At 41.5% G+C, this 25,758-nt stretch overlaps 1 protein-coding gene across 4 annotated transcripts; it reads right to left on the bottom strand.

Annotated features, from left to right (window-relative positions):
• Nucleotides 1–322: 322 nt before the first annotated feature.
• Nucleotides 323–24,948, bottom strand: RCAN3 (RCAN family member 3). Of its 4 annotated transcripts, XM_083511879.1 has the most exons (6): nt 24,239–24,948; nt 21,509–21,674; nt 17,308–17,559; nt 7,821–7,994; nt 5,202–5,373; nt 323–4,498 (listed from the first exon to the last, which is right to left on the bottom strand). In XM_083511879.1, the coding sequence occupies exons 3-6, from the start codon at nt 17,500–17,502 to the stop codon at nt 4,290–4,292; spliced, it is 750 nt and encodes a 249-aa protein (XP_083368005.1). In that variant the 5' UTR covers nt 17,503–17,559; nt 21,509–21,674; nt 24,239–24,948; the 3' UTR covers nt 323–4,289. The 4 variants fall into 4 exon arrangements, with proteins under 4 accessions (XP_083368005.1, XP_083368003.1, XP_083368004.1 ...); XM_083511877.1 differs by lacking the exon at nt 21,509–21,674; XM_083511878.1 differs by lacking the exon at nt 21,509–21,674 and having other exon boundaries at nt 17,308–17,555.
• Nucleotides 24,949–25,758: the final 810 nt, after the last annotated feature.

Raw genomic sequence — 25,758 nt, 5'->3', positions numbered from 1 at the left:
CAAACCGTGCTCCTATTTTCTGGTGGTGGACAGGAAACACAGTATAATGCCTGGCCTACTGCTAACCCACCTACCTCTGTTCATCTCTGAAGCCCTTCTTATGTTTCCCAGGAAGGCCAGCTCAAGACATTTGAGGCTCAAGAGGGAATATCTCTGCCATGCTAATTAACACGGGGGCAAAATGTGCCAAGTTCTCCTGCACAAGCTAATGAAAATGAAAATTGCAGCAAGGCTCAGCCAGACGAAATTCACAATAGACTGTGGTTTCATAGGTCATCTCTGTCTCCTTCCCTCCTGTTTCACAGAGAAAAAACAAGGCACATAAATGGCAAAATGTTTTATTTGTCCTTTTTGAAAAACACTGTTGACCATCATCTATAGCAATACCAGGCTGTAAAACACGTCTCATGATTTGACACTTCATTATGAAAAGCACAGTATTCTCCAAGTTCTATAGCCCTGGTCCCCAACTATCAGGAAGCCACTCTGAGAAAGTACAATGTATGGGCCAAGGCATTTTGCTGCCTGAGGCAAAGGACAGAGTGGAGTTTCCCCCTCCCATCCCATCTGCACAAGACAACCAGGCTGGCAGCTGGATCTTATTTCAACACTAGCGACAGAATAATGCCCTCCGCACCTGCGGGCAGCAGGCTAGTTCAGGAGGTGCAGCACAGGACATGTGGCACACAGAAGGGAATGGCAAGGGAGGAGCCAAGAGAAACAGAGGGTGGCTGCTGCCACCGCCTCCAATCATCTGCCAACTGAGGGTTCATTCTGCCTAATGATAGGGACAGCCCTGGAAAGCAGAAGGCGTGGCAGGCTAACACCCCAATCCTCACTCTCTAAAGCAGCCTGCCAGCATACCTCGCTGCTTCAAATATTGGTCTCTTTACACTTCTCTCACCTCTGCATTGGCAACGAGGGAACATTTTTCAGGAAAGCAGATTTGGCCCCAAGGGCAGATCCCCTTTCTACTGCCTTAGGAAACAGCTTGCCTAGAAAATTGACAGGTACCAGGCAATTTTGTTAAGCATATATTTATAGGTGATCTCGCTATTGTACATAAACCTATAAAAGAATACATCTTGCAGCTTCACTAATGAAGAGATTAGGATTCCTGAAGAGAAGTTGGATGTCAGCTACTGGGAATCTAGTTAAGGTATAGAGGGTTTCAAAGACCCACAAACAAAGCTATACCACCTGGATATCATCATGGTTCACATTCAGGAATTGATTTCCTCACCTCCTAAGTTTATCATGCAAAAACAGACTTAATAGTTCTGAGCACACCACAGTAAACATGGATTATTTATTGGAAAGAACCAAATTCTACTTTTCTTTAGAATAAATGTTATCAAGATTTTTTTTTTTTTAAAAAGTGCTAACAGAAGAGAGGAGAAAACCTTACAACATATTTTAGTGAACCAACAACTTCTGTGATAAGTACCTTTGCCTTGGTTCTTAATAAACAGGCAAGAATTAAGATTTATTCTGGTAAAAGAGCAACTGCCTTTATTCTCTACTATATTCAACTTTATATGTGCATCCAGAGTTTGGGGCAGCCCATGAAGAAAGTATAACTGGCCCAAGGCCAGCCAGTAAATTTTAGCACTGTGCAAGCTTTGAATGGGACTTACTGGTCCACCTCCAACACTGTACCCCTAAAACCTGGTCCCGAGCAAAGACAGTCTTCACTCACTAGTAGGACAAAGTCCTGCTTAAGCTGGAAGTGGTACAGACTTCCTTGAATCACTATAAATAAGGGGGTCACACATTTGGACTGGTGTTAGCAGCCAGCCATTATTGGTGGCTTCTTCTTTCTCTGTGGCTTCTGACAGATGTAGAGAACTGAAACCAGTATAATTTTTCTGCTGTGTATTTGGCTCCAAAAAGTCTCAAGCAAAAGCGATTCAATCTGCTTCTGAATGTTTCCATAGCCTGGTGCAGAGAGACTTGAACACACTCCCCCCCACCACGTATGTCAGATAATGTGGAGCGGGAAGAAAAGCGGTTTCCGGCATTGGGCATAAAGAGAGAGGTCCTTCCCCACTGAGATCCAACACAATTCCCACCAAATTTGCATGTAGTCCACAAAAGCTTGTGCTGTAATACACTTGTTCAGCCTTTAAGGTACCACAAGACTCTTGGTTTTAGCAAATTTGGTAGAGCTGATGGTTTTATAGATAAAATAGAATCCAACATATACTTCCCACCCACCCCCTCCATTCTTTCATTTAGTTCAACCATAAAAAGTATCAGCTATGTAGTGTTACGGAAAATATCTGGCATCTGAAGGTGCTACTTTGCTGAAAAATGCTAAGGTGGGAAACACAGTGTTAAGAAAAGGCATAACAAACAAGGCTAGCCTTATTTGTCAAGTAGTCTAGGCAGCTGGGTGGTCAACACTTTTCCTGCAGCACATTCTTCTCCCTCCCTAAGAAGTAGTAGGGATAGAAGGTTCAATGCAAAGGGAGAGAGGGAAGGAAGGAAGGAAAGCTCAGGCAATAAGCAAGCAATTCCAGCAGAAGCTCACCCAAACCTGCTAAATCAATGTTCTCTGCAAGACAAAGAGTACCAAAAGGGGTCTGAAGAGGGCCTGTGTGTCAAGAAGTAGGGCAATTGAAGGGTGGGAGGGCTGTAATAGCTCAGCAAAGAAGACTATGTAGCAGGGTGGATAAAAAGAAAAAAATGGATTTTTTCATTTAAACTGGATTTTTTTAAGTTAAATCGGATTTTTAAAATAAAATGCTTTTGGAGAAAAAATATTTCTAAAGATAGTTTTCTATTTAAGTTACATTATAGTCTAAAGACTATTCATCAAGAAAGAAGGATTTGTTTTAAGTTTTTAATGTGTGCTAAAACTCAGTCTGGTTTTTTTCCAAAATCGTTTAACTACATCAGTTAACAAACATGGATACATATGCTATGTTATTGTTTTAGTTAAATAAATTGTTTAAGTTGTTATTAAGAAATGATTATTTTTCTCCTTCCAATAAAGTACAGCAGAAAAGTTGTCCAAATATAAACAATAATTTCATAATTATCTGTTTATGTATTTCTAATAGTATAACCAAATCAGTAATTTTTGATATAAGTGTAAAAACTACTCTGAAAATTTATTATTCCAAAAATGAAACTTTCATCTGTTTGTAAATATTAAGATTATACTAGCAAGAACAAGTCTTTCTGTAAAAAAGTGATTTAAATCAAGTCTTACTGACTAGTGATTTAAAGAGTGATTTAAACTGATTTGATTTAAATCAAATCAAATCCACCCTGCTATGTAGAGGCACAAACCAGTCTGAGCCTTTAGGAGGGAATGGGGAAAAGAAAAATGGGATATATACTTCCAGACCTGCACAGGGGCACATCTACACTGTCACTGCTGTAGGGGGTGACTGTGCACTTCTGCATACCACATCCTGAAGAATCCAGTTGAGGAATCCAGTTGGCTGGACAAGACGTGCAACACTCTGGCGCTAAGCTTTATGAAGAGGCATGTGGATGTAGGACCCTTCCTGGCTGTATGAATCCTGCTGCTAGAGATACAAGATAAACACAGAAAATAAATCCTGCACTTGGGACAGCCACAGCTGGAGACAGACACAGGCTAAGAAAAATTAGGAGACACGGGCCAAATAGGGAGTCAGTCCATAATCTGCAGCATCCTAGTTTGCATTTCATAGGTGCAACGAGCAGAAAGACAACCTATCACAGTTCCAATGTCGTCTTTTGCCTCACGTCAATTCACAAGAGTACCTTGAAATTCAACACACACAACTATGGCATTTCTAAGGAAAAACAAAAATCACAAAAGCAAACCTGTTTGGAAATTTGGTTCTATCACCCCAAACCAGTTTGAGATTTTTCTACTGATAACAATGTACATTGTACATTACATTTATATTTCATCAATATATTACTTAGAACATCATGTTACTCAGATCATGTTATATATCAGCACACAAAAATATACATGAGACTCACATACAAAACCATGTGGTAACCCATATAGAGATGGCAGCAGCCAAGTTCCTTTCTGCCTTCTGAACACCAAGAAAATGGTAACACACATTCCAAAAATGGCACCTTCCTAGTATTCTAGGACTTGAAACCCAGTGGATTTGCTACATCTTGGGAGTTAACCTTAAAATTAAAGTGCTCTTCAAAACGTTGGCATCTATAGTCTTTCTGATGCGAGACGACTACAAGAGAAGTCTTTTGCCGCTATGCGTCACACAGCAATGCAAACATTTACCACTCACTGCTGTTGTCAGAGAGCCTCAAATTCAGTAGTGCATCCCACCCCCTACCTCTAGCGTACATTCAAGAGTTTTTGTTTCATTTATTAATGTGGGTGGCGGATCCGGACGCTTCGTCTGCACTATCTTCTGTTTGGGATTTTTAATTTCATCTTCCTCTTCTGTTTCACTTTCGCACACATGGACGACGACACTGGGAGTGGATTCTGTTCCTGCATGAAGCTCATACTTCTCCCCTAGAGGGTAGGACAAATTACAGCATTATTGTATCAGTATGGTGGACAGAACACTATAAAAGGGGTGTGTGCGTGTGTGTGTGTGTGTCTATATATCTATATATCTCCCGTCTAAAATTCTAAACAGCATATCAAAACTACAGGACAATTTGAGTAGAAATGACCTACTCAGCATCACTTGCTCCCAGTCCCTTTACCCCTGATGTAATCTCTCACTGCCTCCATAGGTTTGCCTCACAGACAAAGCAACTTCCAACTTGTGGCGCCAACAACCAGCACCACTGGGGAGCAGGAAATCAATCTGCTCAAACTGCAGAATCAAATTTTAAACAATCCATTCCAACTTATTCCAACTTAACATCATAAGTTTTGTGGTTATTGAATTCCATTTACATTTTGTATCAAATTTATTCTTTTTACCTATAGTCCCTTATTGCAGTCTATTGCAGACAGAAAAGTTCACAAAAGTTATTAGATGACAGACGTTTATGGTAGCCCCCTCACCCCTCACTCATATTAGTCATTTTTGGTCCCAAAACAAAGCAAAGCTTTTTTTTTTTTTTTAAAGTTTCCTTTCAAAGTCATCTCGGGACCATTTTTACGTGTCACAGGTTACCAGGCAAGTGGCAATTTACAAGCCTGCTGTTATCATTTTTTCTAATATAGAAATGGAGAAAGCAAGGCATAAAGAAAGCATTCCTACCAGGGCCCAATTTTGAAACAGCACAGAGCAAGTCATAGTTTATCATGGGAGTGGCATCTTCACTTGGCTTCCATCCTACTGGTGGAGATGCAGGTGGCGATATCAGGAACTGTTTGACAGGCTGTGGTGGCAAGAGGTAAGATTTGTCTCCCACTTCATTGGGTACCTGAACCTGAAAAAACAAATGCAGTCAGAACAGTAAGAGGAGGATATTATTCTCCTGAAAGATAGTTCTTAACTCTTTTTCTAGCCTAGCCACACAATTCAAAAACCTCTTTCACTGACTGGAGAAGGAATCCAGATACTAAACGCACAGTTTCCTTCCCTGTAGCTATTTTAGTTAAACATTGACCATGCCGTCAGTATAGACTACACTGACTAAGCTCTTATCAAATGCCTACACTACAAATGCACTATAGAATGGTTTTTAGTTCTTAGCTCATCCATTCTTCCAGCTGGGGAGGCCACTACCATGCAATTTTACAGCCAGGGATCTGCTCAAAGCTATCCACTGAATCATTGGCTAAGCAAGGAATAGATCCCCAGCCTCATGACTAATGAAATGACTACATCCAGGGTTGTGCATGTGCTGCCATTGTGTGCAGGGACGAATATCGTATGCGACTGCAGTACAGTGGTGCATCACAAGAGGAAAAGAATCCGTTCTGTGATTCTCTTCATCTAGCGGTTTTTTCGTCTTGCGAAGCAAGCCCATTGACAGATTAGCGGATTAGCGCTATTAGCGGCTTATCGGCTGATCAGATCAGCTGCTAAGCGGTTTAGCGGCTTAGAAAAGGGGGGGAGGGGGAGGGGAAAAAACCCCGCAGGAACTCGCAAGACATTGTCTTGCGAAGCAAGCCCATAGGAAATTCGTCTAGCGAAGCACCTCCAAAACGGAAAACTCTTTCGTCTAGTGAGTTTTCCGTCTTGCGAGGCATTCGTCTTGCGGGGCACCACTGTATTTTCTTCTTTACAATAATGTTTCTAGCGCTTATGGCTGTGAAGTGTATGACTGATTTCCGATGAAACAAAAAAGCCAGGAATGGCCAAACAAGAAGCCCAGTGGTGGTGGGAGGGAAGGGGAATAGTCACGCCCTGTTTGGATTCTTACTCCTCTTCTTCACTACTGAAGCTAGAATAAAATGAACACAAGACAAAAAATGAATAATTGTATGAGGTAAGAAAAATGCAGGTCACAGGAACAATACTTTCTAAGGGTAGAGTTTTACATTTTTTAAAAAAAGCATTGAGTGCATAGAGCCCTGACCCTCCATAGTGAAGTACAGCAGCTCATAAAACATCTGCAAGGAACATACTGGCTTGTGTTCATTCCTTTCTGAAAGGAAAACATAGCCTTATGGCCACCAACTGTTCTGGTTGGGGTTGCACTAAATAATATATAATGTTTCAGAATTCTTGGAAGACTGGGTGAGGTCCCTGCAGACTGGAGGCAGGCAAATGTCTCCTTAGAAGATGATGTGATTATTAAGACCCAGCATAGGTTTTTCAAAAACAAGTCATGCCAGATGAATATCATTTCCTTTTTTGATAGTTACAAGCTTGGTGGGTGAGGGGAATGCTGTGGGTGTAGTGTATCTTGATTTCACTAAGGCTTTTGACAAAGTCCCCCATTATATTCTTGCGAGGAAGCTGGTAAAATATGGGCTGGATGAGGTAACTAATGGTTCCTCTTCATCCAGAAAAAGGTGACAAGTAGGGTGCCACAGGGTTCGGGCCTTGGCCCATTGTTGTTCAATAACTTTATGAATAACTTGGATGTAGGGATAGTGGGGATGCTCATCAAATTTGAAGATGACACCAAACTTGGAGGGGTAGCTAATGCCACGGAAGACAGCATTGGGATTCAAGATGGCCTTAACAGATTGGAGAACTGGGCCCAAACTAACAAAATGAATTTCAATAAGGACAAATGTAAGGTTCCACACTTAGGCAGGAAGAACCAGATGCACAAATATTAAATGGGGGGGGGGGCTGGTTTGCCAGTAGTTCATGTGAAAAGGATCCAAGCTTAACATGAGTAAACAGCGTGGTGCAGCAGCACAAAAGCTAAAGAGGAGATATGATAGCCATTTTCAAATTTCTAAAGGGCTGGTCACATGAAAGATGGAGAAAGCTTGTTTTCTCCTGCTCGGGAGGGTAGGACCTAAACCAAAGGATTCAAGTTACAAGAAAGGAGATTCTGACTAAACATCTGACTAAACTTTCTGATGGTAAGAGTTGTTTGACAATGGAATGGACTCCTTTGGAATGTGGTGGACTCTGCTTCACTGGAGATTTCTAAGCAGAAGTTGGATGGTCATCTATAATGTCTCTTGCTTGCCTGGATGTGGAAATGAGGCTATTCTACAAAAGGTAAAAATTACATTTGTTGCCTGCTCACTTTTGTCTCTGGTCTAGAACAGAACAGGTCAAAAAGACAGGCAGTGTTTGCCATCAAGTGTTTAAATTGCTACTGGAAAAATACACGGAAGGCTTAATAAATTATCCACAAGGGGTAAGATAGATAATGTGCTTCACACCTGGATAATATGGAAGAGAGATGTCACCTTGGATAGGAGGACAGGATACAAAACTTGACGAACACGCATGCATGCATACCTGGGCAAAATACAGCTTGAGTTTTTTCCCATTGAAGTCGGTCTCATGAAGTTCTATTCGAGCTCTTGCTGCTGCTTCTGGATTGCTAAAATTTATCCTTACTCTTCTAAAGCTTTTAAATAGCTGGAATGTAACATGTTCATCGTAGATTGAGAAGAGAGCTTCAAACCGTTCCTAGGGATTGAAACAGAGCATTTTTGCTGTTAAGGTTCCTCAAAGTTTACTACTGCAGGTTAGCACTACAAAATCAAGTTGGTAATGTTCTTTAGTAGAGTTCTACCTACACCTGCATTGAGCATCAGTAGAAAAACAAAACCAACTGCCTCATATTTATGTAAATAGGAGTTATATTCAACAAAAGATTGTATATAATGTAATGCTTGCAGGGCCATCTAGTGGCCAATCTCAACGCCTTTTACATACTAGGATATGAAAAAGGTGCAAAGTGTTTTACAGTTAACTAGCTTTTTCATACTTCAAAACAAAGTGGGGAGGGGGGATTCCACCTTCAGGGTTTTCCTTTTATGGATTTTACATTCACACTGAACTTTTCATTTGTGACTATTTGATAATCTCATTTGCATGCATGGGGATCCTATGAAATAAAGCATTGAAGCCAAGAGATAGTGATTTATGGTAATCAGGGATTTGAATTCTGGTTTGACAGAAACTTAATCTTGTGAAGTGCCCCTGAGGAAGGCTGTCATCAACTGAAATATATTGATCATCTTATTGTTTCACAGGGACTATTACTACTGATAAAGTTTTATCTTTCATTGATATTTTGAGGCTTTGCCCCTTCTTTTGCCTCCTGTTGTTGTTTTTGTCTTGTCTATCCCCCCGCCCTTTAACAGGGATTAGACTAGTGGATTTCAAACTTTCTTCTCCATGCCACACGTTCAGAATAAAAATTTGTTCATGCCACACCATTCCTTTTATTGGTAAGAAATATATTGAAAACAAAAAGAAACAACTCCTAGCAGTGCTTGATTTATAACATAGAACACAACTACTTTATAATATGATCATGGGACATCCAGAAAGTATAAAACAATGCAGATACATAAGAACATGAATCATTCCCAAGTATAATTATAAACAAGCCTCTTAAATATGTACCTTAAGGATGTATACAAACTCAATGAGGTGTGTGATCTTACTTTTGCTGGGTAATCATATTTATATTAGGTCTAATTTGAGACAAACTAACATCTCCTCATCAACACAAATGGGCCTTTCTCTCTTCTGATCTTTCATATTTGTCAGAGTTGAAAATCCTTGTTCACAACAATATGTCATGCAGAATTGTAGAAGAATAGCCAATGCTCTTGAAGAAAGTTGAAGAAAGACATGCATACTGTTTCTGGTTGTACGCTCCCAAAAAAATCTTATGATACAATACGATACCACACACTGGAATGTTTAAATCCTACTTGGATCGTCCCTGAATCTTCCCGCCACACTTGCCATCCTCTCCTGCCACACCAGTGTGGCGCGTCACACCATTTGAGAACCCCTGCCACAGCGATCAGGAGGAACCCCTGCTACCAAAGGTCTGGCCGCCGTCCCATCACCTGGAGCACCCATGGCAGGGAAACCGAGGACGTGGGAATTTCCAAGGACGCCAGAGTGCAGCAATTCGTTGCTGCTGGTGGTCAATGGAGTGGGGGGACGATCCTGGATGTTGGGACTCCCATTGCCACTAGTGTCGCTTGTTTGGTACTTAGAAATGGCTGCCAAAAAAGGCCTTGAGGATCGCATGTGGCCTGCATGTTGGACCACCCCTGCTGTAGATGAAAAGGCTAAAATAAGTTTTTTCAAATGGGTGGAGAATTTAAGTACTAAGATCTTTCTCAAGAATAACTTTTTAGTAAATAATGTGATTGAAAGCTACTAATATGTGTTGTGTCCACGCTACTTACATGGGAAGGCAACTGATAGTTTTTAAAATGCTGTAGAAGAACTGGTATTTTTAAAATCAAGCTTATTCATAGGAAGCCACCATCCCTCTGAATGAGTTCAATCTCATTGATGACCTTGTATTTCTGCTGACTGATGACTCACCAGGCAGCCACAGTAGTTTCATCTGACTCATTTTTTACTAGAAGTTTAGAACATGAGGCAGCTAGAAAAGCTGCAGGGATCTAGCATTAACAATTCATACATCCGATAGTGTCAACAGATGTAGATATTTACAAAACATTGCTAACAGGCAGGCAATTTGTACATGCATTCCTATCATTATTAATTCAACTTCACTACAAGGTACAACAATTTAAAAATACACTACTAAAACCAGTTTAAAAGAAATAGAATAATAGGATGGGTCCTAAAAACATCTGTCAGATGCCAAAGGACAGGGTAGATACGTGCAAGTTCAGCACATGAGGGAAATTGCATAAGGTACCAGATGCACCTCTGTGGTGAGGGAATTCCACAACTTAGCAGCTGCCACAGAAAATGTCGTCTCCTGGGCTGCCAGTCCCCAAATTGTGAGGGCAGTGAAACAAGAAAGCCCCCTTTATATGTAGATGTTTTAATATGGTTAGTGATGTAAGAGAACGGTCCTACCACTTACTGGCATCGTACACACAGGTCATATGTTATGCTAGTGATACTCGAATACCCTCCTGACCCTGTGAGACACCCATGATCAGAAAAATGGTGTGGGGGGTAAAGAATTAATCCAGGGGTGGGAAACCAGTGGCCCTCCATAAATTACTGGACTACACCTCCCATTATCGCTGACCTTTGGTCATGCTGGCTGATGAAAGTTGGACATGTGGAGGGCCACAGGTTCCCATTCCTGGGTTTAAAAACTTCCCTGCCTGCATTTCACTTAAAATTGAATGTCAGGCTAATGAATCAGAGAAGGCAACAGAGTTGAAGCTGTGCATTTCCACTCCATCATCTGTGGCTGACTATTTTGGAAAGATGGAATTGCTGGTGGATCCAGATGTATGAAATGTAGAGAGCAGGCATTGAGCAAGTATACAGACCTTGCACCAGACAAGCATGATACACATTCACTAGGAGATGAAATATTCTTTCATCAGGGATTTGGTAATATTGCTCCATAGAAGAAGCCAGCATTAGATAGGAAACGCAAGTAGTATATCATCACACCATTAGTCCATCTTGCTCAACACTAACTGCACCAGAGTTTTCAGCTTGAGGGCCACATGCTGGCTGGGGGGGAGAGAGACAAAAGTTGGGCAGAGCAATAGATGTGACTCACTTTTGTAAAGCAGGCTACATTCCAGACACAGGGAAGTCTGAGGTTTCTATCTGCTGCTCCTCCATTTCTCCGTCCGAACAAGAATAAGTAATTATCACAGTTCAAAAACACATTCCAACCAGGCAAAAAACAAAACAAAACTTGAGGAGGATTTGGAGCAGGGTCAGTGAGGGACATGGGCTGGAGAGGGTCACAGGCCTGATGTTCCCAATGCCCGGTCTACACTAACAGGCTGCAGCACTTCAAAATTTTAGTGAGAAGACAGGCTGTACAGTGGTACCTCGGGTTAAGAACTTAATTCGTTCCAGAGGTCCGTTCTTAACCTGAAACCGTTCTTATCCTGAAGCACCACTTGAGCTAATGGGGCCTCCTGCTGCCGCCACACCTCTGGATCACAATTTCTGTTCTCATCCTGAAGCAAAGTTCTTAACCCGAGGTACTATTTCTGGGTAAGCGGAGTCTGTAACCTGAAGCATCTGTAACCCGAGGTACCACTGTAGTGGCAAGACATAAAAAAGTCAAGTATTCTGCTTAAAACAGAGCAGCATGCAATAGCAATATTGTTGTTGTTGTTTAGTCGTTTAGTCATGTCCGACTCTTCGTGACCCTATGGACCAGAGCATGCCAGGCACTCCTGTCTTCCACTGCCTCCCGCAGTTTGGTCAAACTCATGTTGGTAGCTTCGAGAACACTGTCCAACCATCTCGTCCTCTGTCGTCCCCTTCTCCTTGTGCCCTCCATCTTTCCCAACATCAGGGTGTTTTCCAGGGAGTCTTCTCTTCTCATGAGGTGGCCAAAGTATTGGAGCCTCAGCTTCACGATCTGTCCTTCCAGTGAGCACTCAATAGCAGTATACAAAACTCTTTAAGCCAGAATGGTTATACTATGGCTCTCCAGCTGTTGTTGGACCAATTCTTATCAGCCCCAGCCAATAGTCAGGGACCAGTTTTATGTCCAGCAACACCTGGAGGATCACAGGTTAGCCACCCCTGCTTTAAGACAATAAAACTGACCTCTGCAAGGATGTTTAATTTTATAATAAATTTAATTCAAGAAACTGTTAGAAGAACCAGCTAAACAAGGTAATAAAAACCTCATCAGAATGCAAAAAAAAACCCATCCAGCAACATACTATCTTCAACATACCACACTAGAAATAAGCACCTTTAAAAAAGATACTGAACTATTTCACTTCCACTGGGTGCAAACTTTGAAAAAGAAAGGTCTACTCAGAAAACAACTCACCCTCTCATGAGAGCAGGCATCTTTTAGTTAGTTGCGTTTACCATCACCCACCCAAGCAGCAATAGGAGTGTTATTACATCAGCTATTACATAATTCTCTCTTCTATCCAAGAGCTGTTAAGTAAGCTGCTTTTAAAATTATATGCATATCTAATATGACAACATGTTGCCAGCTCCTTTTCCTGGGGATGGAAAGATGCTTTAGTTTCCCCCTGGTGTATTTTGGGCCCCAGGAATCTAAACACACACCTATTGAATATGCCCTTGCTGGAACCACTGAGGCAAAGAAATTCTCATTTATGGATGCCTAGGGCTACTTGCTGCCAAAAATAAATATCTTATTTCACTATTTAACCCCCTTTAAGCCATAGAACTCTGGCACAGAAGGGCCCCCCAAGGTCAGGGTTTGGGGCCTGTGAATTGTAAATTGAGAGAAGTGCTTGCAATAAAATAAAAGTATGCAGCGTAACACACAGCACTACATCATCTCCAGTCACATTTGCCCAAGATGACCTTGTGCAAAGGAGGCACAATTTTGTTAAGTCACCATGTTTTTCAGAACATTGGGAAATGAACATGCAGAGGCAGCCAAATGAATAGATCAGGCTTATGGGATAACATATCAGGCAGTTACTGAGATGAGATAATAAGGATTATAGGAAACAAGACCAAAATAATCATACCGGGTTATTTTTGCAGTGAAGCATTCCCGGGATGGGTCCCTGCCTCCTTTGCTTTATGCAGTGAGCCAGAAACAACAACTGCACAGAGCTTGGCTACATAGCAGATGAGCTCTACGCAGAATGCAAGGCAGGAAGAGATAAGTATTTCCATGATGGGGTCAGACCTGTAAGTATCCATGATTTTCTAGTAAACTAGAAATCTCAGATAATGGCCAGCTTTAAAAAACTGATAAAATGCAACAGTTGGATTGACAAGACCTATCCACCCACAGGTTGGAACTTCTGTAACCTGCTTAAATATATATTTCCCTCAAATTTAAAAATCAAAGGGTGTTCAAAATAAGCAGGTGAAACATAAGAAAAAATAGTTTCAGAAGGTGGTGTGGGTTTAGCTACACAACACACCCAATAGTTGCACAGCACATTTTCAGCAACAATGGTTCAATAAATATTTTCAGCTTTTTATTCTGCTCAATCCCAGATGCTCCGTGTGGATTACAACACTGTATATACAACAAAGAAAAGCAGACACGTGTTAATCTCTGCACATGACCTACCTACCCTCAATTCCCCTTTCCTTGTGTGCATTTTTTTTTTTTTTAGTTTTTAAGTTTGATGATAGGACCAGTTTCTCTTTTTCTCCTTCTTCAAACAGTAGCTAAGAACATGGTTGGGGTGTGGCACTCACCTGATCTCCTGGCAGCTGAGTTGCCACTGCTTTCTGGGACGGCGAATGGCAAGACAGAAGGAAAGAGGTCATGGTTCAAATGTACTGGCAGGAACACTGGGGAATTTGCCCCACACCAACCTCCCTGCTGCATTGCAGGAGGCAGAAATGACTCAGCTGTCAGATGAGGCAACTCCCACCACCCAACCATGCTGCCTGCTACTGAAAAACACACAGATACTCCCACCCAGGCTTGCTCCCATGGCCCTATGGTTTGAGAGTCCTCTCCCTTTTTATAAACTGCTGTTTGTTTTCCAACCAAGGAATTTTATGAAATTAATAAATTAATAAACACTAATCCTAAAACATCTGACCCTGAAATTATAAGCATTCAAACCCCACCCCACCGGAGTTTCGAATGTCACCTTTCTGATGCTTATCTCTCACTCTAGAGAGCTCTTATTCATTTAGATAGGATGCATAGTATATCTTCCCTACTGGATTCCTTTCCTAATCTTTTAATGCCTCCAAGAGCCTCAAACAGAGGAAAAATACCTCCCATGCTAGACTAAACTATTTCTTCTCCTCCTCAGCAGATTATATTTCCTTTCTAACATGGGGTGTGTGTGTCAGCATTCACCAAAACTACTCCTTTTGTATTCTTTAATACTACCATATTTAATCTGGTATCTGAAACTGTCAGGTTTAAATTTCTCATAGTGTAATCTTATGCATGTCCACCCATAAGTATGTCCCAGGTAAGTGTGAATAATACAAGACTGCAATATAAGACTGTGCATAAGACTGAATGGTGTTATGGAAACATCTCCATAAACAGAGGTGAATATTAGTAGCTAACATTATTTCAGCAAAACTGAATGCTGATCAGATGTTACAACTAACACCTGCTATATCAGAAATTAAGAAAAACTGGTGTTTATTCAACATTCAAGGTCATGTTAGCTCCTCTGTCAACTGCAAAAAAAGAAATCTGAAACACAAGACTGGAAAATGTAATTCAGAACAATATAATTCAGCCTGATTTGTATCTGAACCATATTATGAACAGTTTTAGTCAGTGAAATTGTAGACTTGCCATTCTGCTTAAAAGCTTTTTTTGGGCACCACAAATATCAGGCAGCTGCAGAAGCTACATTTCAGTTCCAAGAAACTATGGTTTTTTGGAGCAGGAACAAACAACAAGCTCCCTTCTTGAATGCCCAGCTGCAGATACTTCCTGATTTTTTAATCAGTTTCCCTAGTTAATTTGTGATGTCCCAACAGAGAAACTGTGGTTTAAACACTCCTTACAAACATGAGGACAGAAGGAAAATATTTTTTTTTGGGGGGGGGAGTGGGATCACATGTTCATTACTTTTGCAAAAAAGGATAGTTTGTTGGAATGGAAATAGTGTGTCTGAACCCAACTAACACCCACCAGCTGATGGAATTCTGGTCAACCTAAATTACAGCCGGTGGGGAAAAAGAGGTAGGGAATAGGAAGCAGGCTGCCTGGGCTTTTAAAACTTTGATTCCAGAGTCTAGACGTTTACAAATACTTACCCAACACTCAATTTTATTGTATGTTTGAAATTTTAAGATATTCTGTTTGAAATAGATGAAAAATTAATCCAACTCTAGGGAACAATATTAAGGCTATTTAAATTGTGATGAAACGCATTTTAAACAGACTAGAAAAAAGAAGACACTAAAAGGCAAGTCTTTATTCCCTTTTAAAAAATCCACATGAGAGATCTGTAGCACACAAAGCTTATCTAAAATCCAGTATTTCACACAACACGTGATACCAGCAGAAAAAAGCATGTTTTGTCAGCAACACATATTATAAAAATGTAAATCTATATTAATCCAGGAGCACATTCAGCCTTGCACAGAGCTGTCATGGAAACATGCCTGCTTACGCATGATCTACCTTACTCTAGGACTGCCATGACAATGAAAAATAATAATAGTGTTTTACTCCCTCTACATGAATAAATATCTGTTTGTTTTAAAGAAAGATGACAGAGAGGGAGAAGAATTTAAAAAGCAGTTCAATATTTAAATGATTTTGAGAACTTCAGGATCAGATCTCAGTAACAGCATTCACACTCCTGGAAGAGGTCTATTTGCTTATACAAAACCTGTTTCTTCAAAGCATTCTATTCCGCCAAAATTATAGGAACTTAAAGTGACCCAGAGAGAGCCATTCTAAAATGCTATAGAAGCTAATCTAAGTTCCAAGGCATATTCTAAAGCCTGGTGTGTGACTAATTCAGCAGCTTTGATATTTTCATTATCTGCCTTGGTTTTCTTCAGAAAGAAATGTGCAGCCTTGCTATAGGCAACAAGGTACTTCATGCAGGTGAGTGAGCTGGCTAAGGGTGTGTATGTGGAGAGCTCCACAATCCCTTTGTGCCCAGCACGGTAATGAAATAGGCTCTGCCAGCCCTCAGCAAGCTATTAAAATTCCGTGGGGATATTTATGAGGCTTGAAATGTTGGATACCTCATAAAAATTGTTTGCAGAACAAACTGGCCTTCCCGTGCTTAAGGTTGCAATCCTATGAGTGTTTACACTGGCCCAAATCTCAACAACTGCAGCAAGGATTGCATAGGATTGCAATGCATAAACCATACAACTGCTGCTCAATACTGTAAGCAATGCCAACTCTGTTTATTTATATAGTAATCACAATCTCTGCTTTCTAAACAAGTACAGTGGTGCCTCGCAAGACGAAAAGAATTCGTTCCGCGAGTCTTTTCGTCTTGCGATGTTTTTCGTCTTGCGAAGCACGGTCCGTCACAACTGCGCCTCTTCAAGCAGCTTTTAAAAAAAAGCACAAGACGTTTTCGTCTTGCAAAGTAAGCCCCTAGGGAAATTCGTCTAGCGAAGCAACGCAAAACCGAAAAACCCTTTCGTCTAGCGAGTTTTTCGTTTTGCGAGGCACCACTGTAGTTAATACAAAATTATGAGCAAATTAGATGAAAATTTTGAGGTAATCTAAAAAGCACATGGAGCTTCTGCAAGAGTGGGTTTATTTACAAGTATCCATACCTGGTACAAGTTGTCCTCTCCATTGAAATGAAGAGGGAAATTCTACATGTGCATTCATACAAGATGTGCTTAATATAAGAAGGAGCTTCTCTGTTTAATCTGGGAAATGTTTATCATATCTTAGGGAGGAGCAAAGGGACTGTGTGTGTGCCAATAAAACAAGATATGACAGGCCAAACCACTCTTATGCACATGGCTGATTTAATAAGTAGTACTGAAAACACCATGCATTTGAGGATCTACTTCTTATTTTTTTCCATATTATTTTTTGGGTGGTAGTGTTACTGTTGCAACTCAATAGTGGGTGCCAATGCAGACCCACCAGTTGAACATCCAAAGTGTAGAAGATTCTTCCAGACCACTGTTTGGAACTAAAGAAAAGCTAAGTACAATACCGAATATTTCCCATTCACTTCCCTTTCTGCATAATCTATTCTTATCTGGCCCCTCATAAAAAACAAAGCAATATCATATGTGTATTTGGGTCATGTGAACTTAAAGTTGCCTGTATCAGATAAATTACCAGTGTAAGATATAAAGGCAAACTTTTTTTAACAGGCATTTTAATAGATCAACACTAGTTTGGTCCATGTCTTACCTTTTGCTCTTGAACTTCAAACACTGTTTCATGAACACTACAGGCGAAGAGTGAGGTAGGCAGGTCACTTAAATCCATCATCTCTTCCAAGTCTTCTTCATTTTCTCCAAAAATCATTTCTTCCTCTTCTTCTAGGTCACTGCTGTAAAGATCTGACTGACTGTCACTCCACGCCTTCATTGTATCTCTAATCATTGTCCACTCAAAGCAATCTTCCTTAATTTGTATTCCAGACTTGAAGCAGGAGTCTGCCTAAAGAGAAAACAAGAGAATTGTACGGTACTGTTTTACTTGAAGTTTTAATGTTTAGTTATCATGTGCAGGAAAAAGATCTATGGGAAGGTAGTTTTTTTAAAAAAAAAACCCTGAGACCATTCTTTCAAGTGTGAGAACTTTTCATTTATTTGATATTTCTGAATTGCAGGGGGTTGGACTAGGATGACCCTTAGGATCCATTTCCAACTCTACAATTGTGTTTCTATCTATTCAGATGACTGATAAAATATAGTTTTGTATGAAGCTTTATCACTATAGTGGCCAAAATAGCACTCACAAGCAGCTGAATGACATTTATTTGTTCTGTCTCTAAAAGGACATCAAGGAGGAGCAATGACAAGTTTTTCCAGTAAGCAAGTTCCACAGAAACAGAGCTACCACTGTGAACACCCTTGGTCCCTCCAAAGTTTGCAGCCAGAGCTGAGCCTCATAGATCTTGATCACATATACTAGTCCGTGAAGAAACCCAGGATGCTAAACAAGATCACTTAGTAGTATGCTGAGGCTGCAATCTGATTTGGAAATAAGTGCTACTGAACAAAGAAGTTTTTACTTCTTATAAACAATCAGAGGAGAGAACTGGAGAGACTGGAAGTTGTTTAGTTGCTTTGTTAATGAGGCACATGGCATATCTCATTTGGAACAGCGAAATCAGTAAGCCTGCAGGAAAGGCTGGCAGGGCACTGATGTGTAGGGGCAAATATGGTCCTAAAATCTTGGCTAGCAAGGCCCAGGCCAGGCCAAAATTGCGGACCCCTCTGTAAAATAGTAAGTACTTCTGTAAAAATCTTTACAGAAGTACTTACTATTGGTGTGTTTAACAATGAAAGTTATTCGAAATGTGTTTGGTACTATCAGCTTAATAAATGGTGTTTGTAGAAGCCGTGCAAATAGCTTTCAATAATATTCTGCTGGTTTCAATTTCAAAGGAAACAATGTTTAGGAAAATAATTAAATATTTAGAAATATATTGACTTAATCAATATTTCTGCCGGTGTGCATTAACAGTCAACAATGTACATTTTTAAGTATTGCCCAAATTATATCAGCCAGCTGGATATTCTCTAGAATTACAAAATGAAGATATATGCTTCATAAAACATACATATACAAATCAATAATTCAGTGGAGTTCCACACTTAAGCTTGAAAACACTTAAAAAGTAGGGACTTCTCTGCTCCCCAGTCCTTGTCACATTCTCAAGGTGCCTTACCACAATATCATCAGTACTCCAATAACTGGTCCTGAAGCAAAAAGAACACAGGACACAGCAAAGAAAAGAAAATATATTTCAAACTCCTGTGGCCTTCCCTGGATCACAACACTAAGTTAGCTACATTGTAGTTGGGGCACGTCTACACGATATATATCAGACTGAAATGAGAACAAAGCACGGCATGCAATTTAATCCCTCACTCAACCCTGTTGCGACACATGGCTTCCAGCAGGGATTGTGAGGGCTTGGTTTGTGCACGGGGGAAAGAACTATATGAAGTAATTCACCGACAGTGCAGGAATACATATATTAGGGAAAAAGAAATAGTAAATCAAATCAAAATGACTATATATCTATGAAATCAGCAGCTTTTGGGCAGCAATATGCCCAAAATGTGCCAAATATCTAAGATAGAGCAGTGTGGGGTAGGAGGAGAAAAGTATCAGAAATACTCAGTTATATACATAAAAGTACAGTGGTACCTTGGTTTAAGAACACTCCTGTTTATGAACGATTTGGTTTATGAACTCCACAAAACCGGAAGTAGTGTTCCAGTTTGTGAACTTTACCTCGGGCTACAGACAGAAACTGAATGGTGGAAGGGCACCAGCGGCAGGAAGCCTCATTAGGGAAAGCGCGTCTTGGTTTCAGAACAGTTTTGGTTTAAGAATGGACTTCAAGAACGGATTAAGTTCGTAAACCGAAGTACCAGAGTCTATTATAATGGTTGGAAACAGCCTTAGGTTAAAAATATTAGATGGCCATTACTTTAGTCAGTCAATAAAAATTTCAGGAATGACACTACATTGTTTGTAAGAGAGAACAGAAATAAGTAGCAGTATCATCATTCCGTAGACAGGTGACTTCACAAGTCAAGTCCCAAACATTTCAGTTTGGAAGATGAGTAGGAAAGCAGAGCAATGAGGAACTTTCTTTAAACCATTATATTTAAACCAATTATATACCATTTAACTACAGTAGGTTGTTTTTTTTTTAAAAATCTTGGCGTTCTTTCTGCTTAGAGGCTAACTTTGCATGAACATTTAGTGCTCAAGAAGCAGGACTCTGCAGCCAAAATATTTACTGCATATTTGTTTTTTTATGTTAAGCACATAATGTTTGGATGGGGGTGGTCCAACTGTTAACTGAGAAATTTAGTACAGAATTCTAGAAACCTGATTCAGCATTGCATCTTCCATAAACTGAGAGGGGAGGGGCACTGATGAAGAAGGGAACACAAACTGAAACAATTTGCTTAAAGGATAAGGCTACGATTAAAGAGCAGCATTTTCTGCTTTCTGTAAACACTCTGTCTTTACAAGAAGGATTGCAAAGTGACATTTTTAGTAAAAAGACCTTCAACAGAAAGAAATGCTGATCTACAAAGAAATCTACAATGCAGCAAACTACATTGCGTTATCCGATGAAAAGGAGGTTACAGCTACAGTACAGAACACTAGCTTCAAGCTTTATGGGCTGCTGAACTGAGATGACATAAGTAACCTTAAATGACCTCTGTTTCAGTTTTTCCATTTACAAACAGATAACAATAGACTGACAATTGCAAGGTTCTTAAAGAGAACCACAACCCATGACTGGGTACAAATTGGCTCATGAACTTTTTGTTCTTATAATATAACAAAATGACTAATAGATTGAATCAAGAGGTTGGAATTTTATGCATTCAAAGATTGCCTGTAATCTTTTTGCAATGAAGAACTAAAAACTGATGGAACTGCTTTGAGCTGAGGCCTGGTTGTGAAAACTGTGTGAAACTGTATCAACAGAAAAAGTAGTAATATACACATAGGAGTTTTGAAATTAAATGGTTCATTGTACTTTTAAGTTTTAAAAATCAAAACCATGTATGAAATACAAAAGTTTTGCTTAATGACCTGATTTATTATTTCTCAGTAGAGAGATTTTAAAAGTAAAAAGGCACACAGAACCTGTGTGTGTGTATTCAAGCACTGAAAGCAAACATATAGCATTGCTGCGGTATTTAATATCCCTTATTATTTAGCAGCCTATGACTATCATTATAACATGATTTGTGGCCACTTTCTTACTCATCTTTTGGTAGAGTGGGTTGAGTTATACCTGCCTGTGTGTGTGTGTTACATTTTATTCTGGTTTTTATACTTGGTTTTAATGATTGTATCAGTTTGCAAGTTGCTTTGGGACACTTCTTGGAAAAACAAGAAAAAATAATATCAACAACAAAGAAAGAGGAGCTTTAAGGAGCTGTTCTTAGGCTTATATGGAAAGATATTCATTCTATTATTTATTTTAAAATTTCACAGAAAAACAATTTAAATCTTTGACTGAGAAAACAGTGCACATGTCCACATTTAAATTTAAGCTAAAACAGTCTTCTAGAAAAGGCAAAACATTTTTTACCCAAATAACGCATGAGCATGTAAGTTTTCATAATCTATGATGTAATGTGTAAAATTATACTTATTTCCTTCTGTAACACTACAGTGTACCATTTCTCTGAAGAATGTATGTTTTACATAAGGAAATTTGTAAAACTGAATCTGTTGTTCTACAGAAGATGCTGACAGAAAAGAACAGAAAAAGTATTTTTAGGGTAAGAAAATAAATTGTCAAACATTTTTACTGAGCATCTTTTATTTGCATTGCTAGAATTAAAGCAAAAAGAGGATTTTATAAAAAGTAATGGTGGGGATGAAGGCAAACATTTACTAACTGAAGTGGTTTGAAACTTAGGCTGCAATCCTAAACACATAGGAACAATCCCCTCTGAACACAGTAGGGCATATTTCCAAATCACATGGCAGAGAATTCTGCTTTTAATCTACCACCGCTTAAAACTCTGATGTTCATGACTTGGGAAGGCGAAATCTGTAAACTGATGAAGCAGAAAAATAGAAAAATATTTCCAAAGTTAATTCCTATGCTACAAAATTCAAGCTTACCCAAACTGCAAAGGACAGATACGTTGGTATATGAATGCAAGTAGCTTGATGTTAAAGATTATTTTCCATTTCCACTTTAGGGCAAACATTTACCTTTTGGATCCACATGGAGGACACAGAGAATGAACCCACGGGTTCCTTTAACCCGTGTGTCTGTGCCTATGACATACTTCGTTGTGCTGACAAACCCATCCGCACCAATCAATGAGGAAATTATACATTCTAATTGAAACAAGTCAAGAACTCCACCTCTTCCCTAATGAAAACATTATCCTCCCCACCCCATCCATTACCACCACCACCTCTTCCTCCTCCTCTTTGGATGAGGAGAGTGAATTATCATTCTATCAGAAGTAATGGGGAACCTTGGTTTCTCAGTCTATGAACAAGTAGCAGTGAGAATGCCAGAAAGAAATTAGAAATATCTGCTGCCAGTTTAAAACTGTGGTTTACTTTAACTATGGTTTCAGAACAAGCAACAATCTTTAACCACAATATGATCCTGGCTTGATGTCACTAAACAAGCCACAACTCTGAGGGCTCATCCACACCTACCGTCTGCCCTGTCCTTTACTGGTCTGTGTCTGAGTGTGGTGGTTTGGGGTTTTTCCGGTTTTTATTTTGCCCCACCACTTTCCCCAGGAAAACCCGCTCTTTAATGCTGAATTGGAACAAACAGCAATTAGGGTTTTCTACGGATTGCAGAGAACATTAAAGAGCAGGTTTTTGCAGGGGAAGTGGTGGTGCAAAAAAAATGTGCTCGGACACAGACTGGAAAAACGTGGACCTGTGCCTAGAAAGTATGGAGGAAAATTAGTGTGGATGAGCCCTGAGACTGGACATCACAGGGCATCAGAGCAAGTTTAAAACCGGCCACAGATGCTTCTAATCTCCTCTTCTAGCACACAAACAGGAGAGGGGAGTGGGTAAACCCAATACTTGCCATGGCTCATTCATGTGATGGAGAAACCAGTTTCCCATCACACCGGAGGCACACATAGTGTCTTTATGGAACAGAGGAGAAAGTACAAGAAATAAGGGCTAAGCCAACAAGAAACATAGATAAGAGTGACCAGTGGTAAATGAAGTATCAATAAGGCAGGTCTAAATAGTGTAAAGAGCACAATAAAAAAAATGAAAAGATGGACAACTGGAAGAAAGGAATGACTGGCTTAGCAATGGAGAAGGGGAGAAAAAAGCAATAAAGAGCAGCAATGATGCACATGTAACAGAAAGGGGATAGAAAGGTTGGTGAGAAGAGATGGGGGCACAGGAATAATAGATGTGTGCAAACAGGCAAGGCAACAAGTTGCTTTAGAAGCAGGGAAAATAAGCAGGATAAGAAATGCCTGGGAGAAGTAAGGCCAGAAAACGCACATTAAAAAGGAGCAAGGCCAACGCAGAGGAGAAAAATGAGGAAGAAAAATAATCGGTTCTGGAGCTGGCGAAGGGGAGCATTGGTAACATATTTGAAGGAGGCAGTAAGGGGGAGCGGACAGAGGCAGGTGCTGTTGAGAGGCAACAGTAGGGAATAGATGAAGGCATCACCTCCTTGCAGACAGCAAAAGGAAAAAAGGGGTGGTGACAATAGATTCCTGAGTTGGGGGGGTGGCAGAAGGGCACAGCTGCCCACATAGGTGGGGGATGGGGGCAGTCAGGGGCAGGCCAACATCTCCTCTGGAATGGAATAGTAGAGGATTCAAGGGGTTCGATATGAAGGGGGCAGAAAAGGGAACCAGCAGCAGCACTGGGAAGAGGTACTAAGAATTGACAAAAAGAAGGGCTTAGGACACAATGCCCTTCCGAGGTTGAGCAGGAAGCAGAGAAGGAAGACAGACACAACAGTCTCTTGAGCAGGTGATGGTAATAAGAAGACCTTGCTAAGATGGACCACATCAGATGTCCACCTATTCCAGCTTCCTGTTTCCATCAGTGACCAAGAGAGGTGCCTTCGGGAAAACCCACAAGCAGGGCATGAAAGCAGGAGATAGCAGCCTCCTCCTCCCTGTCGTCTGCCCCCACCATGTAGTGGTGAAAGATACACTGGCCCTGTCCATGGAGGTTCCAACTGCGTGACGGTGCGCGCATTAAATTAAAAAATAAAAGAGGAGGAAGAAGAAACGATGTTGACAACGAACCGCTCACAGGGGTCGATAAGGACCGGTCGAGGTGGGGGGGGGGAAGAGGGTCCACAGAAATGGGGCACGGGGGGGGCTAGCTTGCAATAATTGGGGGAGGCATTCCTGGACAATAGAGGGTAAGAAAGGAGAGCAGGGGACCGGGGTTGGATGCAGGGGAAGCAGGCGAGAGGAGGGCGGCAACGGCTCCCCTCAGACCAAGTGTGGCGAGGGCAGCGAAGGACAAGGAAGCCACACCCGGCATGGGGGGCGGGGAGCTTATGGCAAGGGGGAAAGGGCAAAAGGACCCGGGGTGTGGTGGGGGGAGAGGAAAAAGCGAGGGCAGAATGGGCTCCCGGGTTCCCTCCGTCCTCACTCACCGTCTCCTCCGCGTCGGGATCAGAGCCGCGGCCACCGGCGCCTCCCTGCTCCTCTCAGGCGCCCCTCCGCCCCGCCCAGCCAAAGAGGAAGGCGAGCTCAGGGCCAGCCAGGCACGACCAGCCTGCGGATCGGCAGCGCCTCGGAAAGAGCCCAGAGAGCCCCTCCCTCTTCGATGCTGCTGCTGCTGCTGCTCCTCTTCCTCCGACAGAGAGCGCGCCGCCGCGCCCGTGCGCAGCTCTCGAGGCCGCGCTTACCAGTTTTCTTCTCGGGCATGCGCGTCTCTCTCTCCCACTTTACTTGAGTGAGTGACCCGGATAGAGGAGAAGTTGAGGGCACGGGAGGGGAACGAACGAACGGGTGGGAGACGCGCGTTTATCCCCCCCTCCTTATGAGGGACCCCCCCGTCTTCTCTGTGGTTGGTAGCCGAGGTCACGGGGTGGAGCAGAAAAGGCGGGATTTTATTTCCCCTTCAGCAACTCTTTCTTCCTTCCCCTCAGTGAGGGAGGTGGAGTGGAGGAGGGTATACCTCAGCGGGGTTCAACTGGTCCAGAGTAGAAACCTGCCTCCCGACTCCCAATGCACAACATGAGACCCACTTTCACACGTTCATTTTTCACTTACACTTAATGGCGCTAATCAGCCCTGAGTGGTCACTGGAAGGACAGATCGTGAAGCTGAGGCTCCAATACTTTGGCCACCTCATGAGAAGAGAAGACTCCCTGGAAAAGACCCTGATGTTGGGAAAGATGGAGGGCACAAGGAGAAGGGGACGACAGAGGATGATATGGTTGGACAGTGTTCTTGAAGCTACCAGCATGAGTTTGACCAAACTGCGGGGGGCAGTGGAAGACAGAAGTGCCTGGTGTGCTCTGGTCCATGGGGTCACGAAGAGTCGGACACGACTAAACAACAACAACAACAAGGCACATTATCTCGAAATGGTAATTCACAGAAGGACATACACGGTGTTACCGTACCATCTTCACCTAATGAAAACTAGCAAGGAACTGCCCGCCCCCCCTTTTCTGGTTGCAGGGAGTGGAATAAGGATGGTGCAGTATCCCTGCTCCTAGCTGCGGCCTACCTTCTGCCAAAAAAACAAACCAGTAACCCCACCACCACACATCTAAAAGGGTCTTGCATGTTAATCAGCCCAAGGCCTGGTTGAAGAGGGAAGTTTTCTGCCAAGAGAAAAGACCCACTCTCCTGTTGCCACCCTCCAAGATTTGTCGGGGAAGCACAAGGGCCTCAGACCATGATACTGTGTCTGGATTAGGTTCATATGGAGACAGAGTCCTTGAGGTATTTCAGTTCCGAGCCATTTAAGGCTATATATACAGCTCAAAACCAGCATTTTGAATTGAGCCCAGAAACGGTGGCAGCCATTGCAGTTGAGCCAATATAATATATATTCAAATAGTCTTGCCCTAGTGAGCAACCTGGCTGCCAAACTGACATTCTATGGCCTTTTAAACGTGTTTGCGGGAGCAGGGCTATTGGTTTATTTGTTACCAAGTTA

Source organism: Podarcis liolepis (genome assembly GCF_965112155.1).
Source record: "Podarcis liolepis genome assembly, chromosome: 7".
Lineage (NCBI taxonomy): Eukaryota > Metazoa > Chordata > Lepidosauria > Squamata > Lacertidae > Podarcis > Podarcis liolepis.
Note: the sequence above shows the minus strand (reverse complement) of the source record. Positions and strands in the feature narration are given on the sequence as shown.

Coding starts and splice junctions, on each gene's coding strand:
- RCAN3 (XM_083511879.1), bottom strand. CDS start 17,502: ATGATTAGAGATACAATGAAGGCGTGGAGTGACAGTCAGTCAGATCTT. Junction 7,995..17,307: donor TTGAAGTTCAAGAGCAAAAG/GTAAGACATGGA, acceptor TTCAATCCCTAG/GAACGGTTTGAAGCTCTCTT. Junction 5,374..7,820: donor TCAAGCTGTATTTTGCCCAG/GTATGCATGCAT, acceptor TTGTTTTTTCAG/GTTCAGGTACCCAATGAAGT.